General features: G+C 36.4%; 1 protein-coding gene across 2 annotated transcripts; it reads right to left on the reverse strand.

Moving 5' to 3' along the window:
* Positions 1 to 1,327: 1,327 nt before the first annotated feature.
* On the reverse strand, positions 1,328 to 6,401 carry LOC110801342 (uncharacterized). Of its 2 annotated transcripts, none has more exons than XM_022006692.2 (3): positions 6,121 to 6,401; positions 5,219 to 5,395; positions 1,328 to 1,881 (listed from the first exon to the last, which is right to left on the reverse strand). In XM_022006692.2, the coding sequence occupies exons 1-3, from the start codon at positions 6,181 to 6,183 to the stop codon at positions 1,642 to 1,644; spliced, it is 480 nt and encodes a 159-aa protein (XP_021862384.2). In that variant the 5' UTR covers positions 6,184 to 6,401; the 3' UTR covers positions 1,328 to 1,641. The 2 variants fall into 2 exon arrangements, with proteins under 2 accessions (XP_021862384.2, XP_021862385.2); XM_022006693.2 differs by lacking the exon at positions 6,121 to 6,401 and adding an exon at positions 5,510 to 5,703.
* Between the last annotated feature and the right edge of the window lie 2,635 nt (positions 6,402 to 9,036).

The following is a 9,036-nucleotide window of genomic DNA, read 5'->3' on the forward strand; positions in this document are numbered from 1 at the left end:
CCGTCGACGCCTACTCCTACTGTACTCGCCTAATAACGGCCTAACAAAGCAGAAGTTTCAAAACAATGTATTAGGATAGAAAAAGTCAAAAGTAGTAGGCAAAATAATCATAATAACGTCACTTATTTTCAAAGCAAACTTTTTCACTATATAACCAAACATACCCTTATTATTGTTTCCCAAAAACACACTTCTACATATAGAAAAGATGGGAAAGTCCAACAGTCTGATAATTCTGTTATCTGTTTTTCTTGTGCTGTTCTTGTTAACATGCAGCACAACTTCAGCTGCGGCGGCGGCGCATCAGGTAAGACACCGTGTAAGGAAATTCCACCACCATCAACGGCGTCAAGTCCACCAGGACCACCACCATGAATGGCACAAGAAGCGATGGATGAACCACGGGAGCTCCCGAATTCATCGGAAACATCTTCTGAGTCCGATAGTCGAAAATCCGGTGAAGATTTTACAGGCGGCAATCTAGCTTTACTGCAGAAGTTGCAGAATGCAGATACATGGCCTTTCTTCTTCCCCTATCCCTGTAACTTACTTTCTGTTCTGCATATGGTTGTGTAATTATGTACGGAGTATGTAAAGTAGTCTGGAGTTAATATGGTTTTTAATACTAAGATCAAATTCTGATACACAAGCTAAGGTTCCTTCTTTACTGTTTACTTGCACCATTTATCAGCAAGTATTTGGGTCGGACTTCGGACAGAGCCCACTCTGCATCGTGCCGGGTCAGGCTTCAGGCTGAAATTTTCAAATGTGGCCCAAGCCCAGAGGCTGGGTCGGACCGTCATGACTTATCCCTTCAGCCTAGAGCTGATGAACACGGGCCTAGCCCAACCGGACACTTACCAGGTTTTGGGCAGAATATTACCCGCCCCGGACTTTTTTTTTAAAATTCGAGCTTTGGGTAACGTAAAAACAACAAATTTAGTTATAAATTTGGCCCGAAAAGCCCGCTATTTTTGGGGCCAAAATAGCGGGTTTTGGGCACACAAATTTGCCCCGAAGCTTGGCCGGCCCGACATAATGGACAGATTTTTATGGCCGCGGCATGGGCCGCCTTTTGATCAGGTCTACTTTAGCCCTTCTCCTACCCACACACGGTGGTTAGGTGGTGGGTTATGTCTGCAGATAAAACTTGAACTGCCAAAAAAAGAAGATAACCAAAATGCATATTCTAGTCGTCGAAAAAATGCTAATCTCCTTCCTTACTCTTACTCTTACTGATAAAAACCAAACACCAAAATGCTAATCTCCTTCCTTTTCCTCTTCTTTCTCTTTCCTTCCCACACATTATTAACAAAACCAAACAAGCTCCTCGAAAAAATGAAGATAATATATATAACAAAAAATAATCGTACAACAATAAATTTTGTCATATATAATTTTAAAAATAAGCTCCACATTCCAATACATTAGTTACAAAATAAACATCAATGGCAGCTTCACTGAGGACTTGTATGTTTGTTTGACAAATTACCAACTACTTGGATCGCAGAACCAACTCCTTCACATACAAAAGATGTGAATTCACAGTGATCGTTTTCAGTATTGATTTTCAAAAGATTGAGCCACAAAGTGAATTCATTCATTTCCAGTGGGTGTAACATCATGTATATTTATTTATACCTATATGATCATACCGGAAGCCTTGCATTCTTCTAGCATATTAACAAGATTATGTTCAGGTGCACTAATTGATGGTAGCATCATCCGATTCCGCCGAGCAGGAGGAGGCTGTGAATTAGTGGTCCCACCACCACCGGCTACTATTTCAGAAATCAAATCGCCCCCTGATCCTTCTGTCGCGACCGGCACGTCGGATCTTCTCCGCACGGCAGACACTCGCTCCTTCCATATTCTTCCATCCTGTTTACAACACCATAAGATTATGTATTAAATGAGATATCATACAGACTTTAGTTGGGTCCATCTTGGCCCTTATAATTTCGGTCCGGCCCAGCCCATTAAAAATACATGATAGGCCCAGTCCGGCTGATCCGACCCTAACCCAGTCCATTTAACAGGTCTACTCTCGGTACACATTTTGGTAGAGTATCAGCAAATTCGACCCCTGTCACTCAGGCTCTTTCTTTCGCCTCAAGAACACTAGAACATGATCATAGAAGACTAAAAATGGTTGTGGGCAGGGCCGGGCTGAGGCCCAACCAAACCCATGCAGAAAAATCCCAGCCCAAGCACAAAGTCATGGGCCGGGCCTAGGTCGCATTTTTTGGGAAAGGTACAGCACATCTCAACCCAGCACGACAAAACACGCTAAATTTAGTAAAATTAGGCTAGGCACGACGACCCAACCCGACCCGGTACGACAGCCTGTGGGCCTGGGCCCTGCTTTGAACTTGTAGGGCCGGGCCACGGCCATCTTTACAGAAGGCCCACATCAGGCCAGGGGGAATATACAATTTTTTCATAAAATTGCTTTTTTTGACACCAGACATTAACCCATGTCTGGGAGGCACTTGTTGCGGAGTTTAACGGAGGTCTATTAATCCCAGGTGTTCAAAGTTACAGCCTAACTTCTTACATGATTAAAAAAAAATACTTGGTATAATTAATAAGTGTCTACTTACTAGTTACTACCCATCAAAAAACTGAAACTTGTACAGCAATTGGCATATTATTTGCTAGATATAATCCATTTTTAGACTATTAACAAAAACCAATAAATACACCCAGTTATTAAAACTGGCCACCAAAGGACCAGAAGTGGTCTACCACCTTAAATAATGAAATCTTGTCTCAATGATTCTACCTCCACCAAATGTGGATTATATCCCACTTGCTTGGATAGAAAGACGGCCCCTAGCACATGTACCACAAATAATAATGTTGTCTAATCTTAAATCAATATATTATTTCCCTTTTCAAGTTAAAATATAAGATACATATTAAATGAGGAAGTTCTTAGCTATATATTCTTTACAAAAATATGTTTGTGCAGGCAAAAGAAATTGCAGAAGAAATATCACCAATCCAAAACATACTGGTCAGATCATTAAGCCACTATAGGATGGAAATCCATATTCTATTTGAGAATGACGTCCATAAGTGATACTCCCTCCGTCCCAGTTTTAGAGTCTTGTTTGACTAAAAACACGGGTTTTAAGGAAAGTGGGAAAGTGTGGGAAAGTGGGAAAATTAATGGCCAAAAATAGAAATAAGACTAAATTTGAGACGCCCGAAATAGAATACAGGACTATAAAATTGGGACAGAGGGAGTAATAGGATACACATGTTCATTTAAAAAATGAAAATAATCTGACGTTGAATGGCCTTTTGGAAGCCTATGTCACTTATAAACAAGGGCACGGAAACTATGAGCATCTATGATATGTACATATATTGCTTCTGAACCCGGCATGTTATTTAGCAGCACTATAAAATATCAGAATGATTTTAAAATATAGATACAATGCCAATGTTATGAAAAGAAAAACAAAGATAAGGTACAGCAATTACAGCTAATGAACAGATGTCCATATATACATTCACTAATAGATTAGGGGCTTCTTTCCAAAGATATAATAGTAATTAACAATGGACATCCACCTCATTACCATTCGAAGTCAGCAAAAAGAAGAAGTAAAAGAAGCACTTGTTGCACGCTTAATGCAACAACATAAAAAGTTGGTTGGTTACTTGCTTTGCAACAACAATTATAAGAAAACACTTGCTGAGAATAAATCAGATTAAAGAAATAGAATGATATTTAATGCAGTCTTGCTGCCGAGCAAGATGCTTTCATTCTTGACCTCAATTGTTCAGCAGTTGACGCTATTCTGACAGCAAGTTTTTGAATTTGACAAGTACCAAACCAATGAATGATTTAAAGATTAAACTAAACTATCCCTTCACATGTCTAACTATGGTCAGGAAATTGGTCTTATCACTCTCTCATTATTGATTATGACTGAACTAATTTATCTGTGTTTTCATCATCTATTTCTCATCAATAGAAATTAGAAATTGAATTATTATATGGTGATATGATCATCAATTCATCATACTTAAAGGTGAGGTTAAAGGCACTAAAACAGGAATCACCTGATACATACTAAAAAAAGTTACTAGTAAAGGGGTCTTAACTCAAGCTACATACTTAAGGCACTAAAACAGGAATCACCGAATGAGCAATACTAACACCTGATAGGATGTACCATAGATGATAATGCACTTGTACTTAAATTGGTCAATCCTCACACTGAAACTTCGTTAGTCATCGAACTTAGAAAATACTGTTTGCACCTACAAAGGTTCCCAATCAGCCAGAAGAGATTGTTTTCACTTTTCAGCCTTTTAGGCATACACCTTATTCTCCTGTTAAGAATAATCTAAATACTAAAAATGCCACTCATAAAAAACAGCTTCATCCTAATGTTAATGAACAAGGTGTATTTCACGGTAGAGGTCCTCACAGTATTATCTAAAACTCTAACGGCCCCTTTGTTAGCCGGCCATAAATGGTGTCAATGGGAATGAATTTATATGTAAACTTGTAAGAATATCAATATCCATTCACTCAAAATGCTAGTTCACTCAAAATTCTCGTTTTCTTTATAAATTTCCATTAACATTTGGAGAGTGGTATTAGGTGGGAATGCAAATCTACGAAGAAAAACACCATGTTTGCGGCAAAGTTTCATTACCATGGACATCATGATGTTACTTTCTTGCCAAATAACAGTAGAGTTTACCCCCATTCCCACCATTTATTACCGGCTACCAAACGGGCCGTAGAAGACACTGTTTTCAATATGCTTGCTTGGAAGTCGGAACCAAAAGGGCCTCCCATCCATATACTTCAGAGGAAGGGACCGTGGTAAAGAGAACTTCCGATTTTCCCTCTTCCTAATATGAATAAGAAACACCTTTATCTCAATGTAACTCTCACAGCCTATCGCTAACAGAGTGTTCTTACACCAAAAACCCAAAGCAACTGAGAATTTCATACCAAACAATTGAGGTTATTAAAATCTCCTTTATAAAAACTAAATCCACAAATAATGAGAAAACAATCAGAGCAAAAACACAGTTTCAGTTGGACACACATGATTGGCAATTCAAAGCACCAGGAAGTGACAGCGATTAATCTACCTAGTATAAAAACAATCAATGACAACCAGAAATTGCAAGAAACCTAGCAAAGAAGTGTGAAACTCTGGACATTATCAAAACTAAAACTTACATTCAGAATAGAAGGTTCTGGCAGTGGACACTGGACTGGTTTATCATTGTCAAGAGGCTCAACTGGATGTTCAACAGGTTTAAACTCTACACCTAAATCTATACCATGAACAACAGCCGTTTGTGCAGCTTCGGCCCCAGTTTCCTCGGGATTTGGTGGTGCGGCCTGCCTCACATCCTGCACAGAGTCACATAAGAAAATCGCGGGAAAATAATTAATCACAATTAGCAATTAGCAGACATTGAAATGGCAACAATCTACCACAAGCAGCATGAACTTGAAGAACAATACCAATATCAATGAAGCACACCAATCCTTGGCAAAATCAAACCAAAAGCAGGTTCTAGTCATGATTAAAAGGAAACCCAATAAAGATTTTTGGACGAATTTGGAAACTATACAGACTCAATGATCTGAAATGACAATAAGAAACATGACTAAACCTGGTAAAATTTTCTCCAGAAACTCAAGGTCACAGCAACCCACCAAACAGACCAAATATACCAACAACGAACCTTATAGAAATCCCTAAAAAAGGTATGAAATTGTTGCCCAAAATCAAAATTTCTCAACTACCCAAATCACACATGGATCCAAATAAGCTAATAAGAAAGTCAGATCAAAATGGGAACACAAAAATCTGACCAAATCAACCGAAATTAAGAAAGCCCCGCAAAATCATCTTAAAAGGTCAAAGAAATCAGTAAAATAAAGAAGCCAAATCACATAAACAGTACGGTAAATAAGACAGCTTACCAATTCAATTCTAATTAGGTCTACTTACCACATAAAGTATCAAATCATAATCAAAACTAAAACAAAAGTTCCTAAAAATGGAAAAACAAGCAATCACAGAAACTTAATATGAACTTAAATAAAATAAAAAAGGGGGGGATTCTCACAAGTGCGCTTTGAGTTCTTCGATGCCCACTTCGGCTAGAGAACTTAGAAAAAATACCCACCATCTTTGTTGTTGTTTGCTTAGAATTGAAGCTACTAATTTGACATTAATAAATACCCAGAAATTTCTGCGAAAATAAGAATGAATTTTGTGATGATTAAAGAGTTGAGAAAAGAGAAAAATGAAGGGGAAGATGAAGTGAAAGGTGGGGGGAGGTTGCTTTGAGAAGGCAACAAACAAGTTTGGAGTGTTGCTGTGATTCTTCTTTGGTTTTGCTTTCTTCATGGTTGTTTTGTATTCTACTCCGTACTTAATTAATTTGATTAGAGTAATTAATTTCAACTTTGGAAAGCTGCGAATAAAATTCAAAGGGCGGCAATAATAAGTAAATTAATTGTGAATTATGATGGATAAATCTACATAAAACACCCAAAAATGGTTCTAAAGTGGATGTCATTAGGCTTTTGAGTGCTTGCAAGGTCAATTATGGATTTATAAATTACACTTGTTAGTCAAAGATTTACCATGAAAGCGAAATTTACTTTTGTTAATGTAATTGAATATAAACTAGCTTTTGAGCCCGTTCATAGAACGGGCGGTTGTATAGTGGTTGTTTAAATGTCTTTTGAAATTTTAATTAGTGAATATTTCTGATTTTTGGTAATATATGAATTAAATAGTGGTTGGAAAAATATAAAAATATTGGATGTTAAAGGGTTAGAGTGGAAGAGACTAATGGGTATATTAGACTATTAATAACTTGATGTTGAATAAGGAAAATGGAGTTGAAAAAGCATTAGAAGTTGTAAATCATAGAGACAATAAAGAAAATTTGAAAAAAAAAAAACAAAACAAAATGATGGGTGAAAGGAGAGATGTCACATGGCTTCTAATAATCAGATGCCACATAGTTTCTAATAATCTATGGTGTTCCTTTTTAAATACTAGGTATAGATAGATTGTGATAACTTCTTTTGGTTAGTTAAAGATTTACTAGGAAAGAGATATCTATTGTTTTCAATATGATTGAATCATTGTCTAATTGTAAGATTTTTAACTTTTGTGTTTATGATAAAGTTAATAAGGTTATTTCTTAAGAATGTTTGTAAAATAATCCACTTTGTAGCGTCTTTGACATTCTGCCAATATTGTCGTATGAGAGTTTGGGGCAATTTACATCATACAACCGCTTGTACTTTGTAAATGGTACCTTGAATGGTTTGCGAGTCAGTGACATAAACATCAAACGACTCTTAGAAGAGTGTGCAAATCAGTGACTAGATTTCGGATTATATCGACGACATAAAGCATAAAAATCTGATATTGAACTTTTGTAATAGTTGGTCACTTGGGCACGAACCTATAGGAATATGGCCAGGTAAATTTCAAAAATTCCAATGTCAATAATTTAACGAAGTTTTGTTGACTTAGTATAGTAGAGGAACATGACCACGTATTCTATGAACCTTACCAAAGAATGTAAATTTAAAACACGGGTCATCTAAATTAAAGTTCGTTTTAAGGTGCGTTACAATCATGTGATTTTCACTTTTTTTTTTAACTTATCTTATCCAAACTTATTATAATTTATCAAAACTTATTTAAGTTTTAAATTTTACATGTGTAGCTTTTATTTTTCCACAACTTATTTTTCGTGAAATAGTGGAAATAAGGTAAACATAACATGACTTTAGCTAAATAAATAAGTGTACGTTTTTCTTTACACCAAATTCTTTTAATGATACAGGCATCAAGGTATGTCTCAGGTAAGCGAGAATTTGTTATTTGTCATGAAATTAAATTGAAAATATATCTAATCTAAATGGGAAATTAGGGTGTATCTATGGGGACAAGGGCGCAAACCTATCGTGGAAAGTGAATCTTAAGCCTTGGGGCACAAGCGAGTGTTTGATTCAGAATGGGCACTCTTGCCTATTGGCAACAAGAGTTGGGGTCGAGGGTCTATCGGGAGCACTTATGTGCGGACACACAGGCACAAGCGGGACTAGCAACGAGAATGTATTTGTTTTATGGAGACTTTGTTGAGTCGCTTAAAAACATGCGACAACACAACATCTACAAAGATAACAACAACACAAGTAATTAAGCAAAGACAACTTTTGATGAGAGGTATTGTTCCGTATCCCTCACAAATGTTTATTTTGAATTAGCTTTTAAATTTCCAGTGAATGATGGATTGACAGAAACCTACTAATTTTATCTAAAACCTAAAAAACTATTTGGAATATCCTAGAAAATAATAGATAAGCAAAATACAAGTAAATGAAGGTTGAATTCTAACACTTAGGGCGCAGAAGTATATGTGAAAGACTTCCCCATCAAGTAATACAAAGTAAATGATAGGCTTTGTAGCCTACTCGTGACATTTTTAGGGGTACGATGACTAAAGTTAGAGTGGATGAGGAGTAACACGAGCTGTCATATTGGATGAGCAACACGAGCCGTTAGATTGATCCGTAACGCGAAGGTGACACATGCACCAAACGTCATGTTGCTTCAGTTCCAACATCCAATCCACCAAATGTATACACGAGATCGATACGATCCTATAACTATTGCATCAAAGAATGATTATTTTATCACAATAAGCGCTCCTATTAACAAAAAAATTAATATAACTCAATACGATAAAAATTTATCTGAATTCACAACATACAAAATAATTCATTACTCGAACATGAAACTATCAACCTCTTATAATAACCAACCTGAATCCAATCCAGTCGATCCAATTTCAATTTCAATTTTTGGACTTAATAAACCTCACATAGATGTTGCTTAGCGGAGTAATTATTTTCAACTTTAGTCAAGTCCCCAGAAAAGAATTCCACTATGTCAATAAAAATAAATAAATAAATAAATAAATAAATAAATAATTTTTTTTAAAGAATTCAAA

This window comes from Spinacia oleracea, chromosome 6 (assembly GCF_020520425.1).
Source record: "Spinacia oleracea cultivar Varoflay chromosome 6, BTI_SOV_V1, whole genome shotgun sequence".
NCBI lineage: Eukaryota > Viridiplantae > Streptophyta > Magnoliopsida > Caryophyllales > Amaranthaceae > Spinacia > Spinacia oleracea.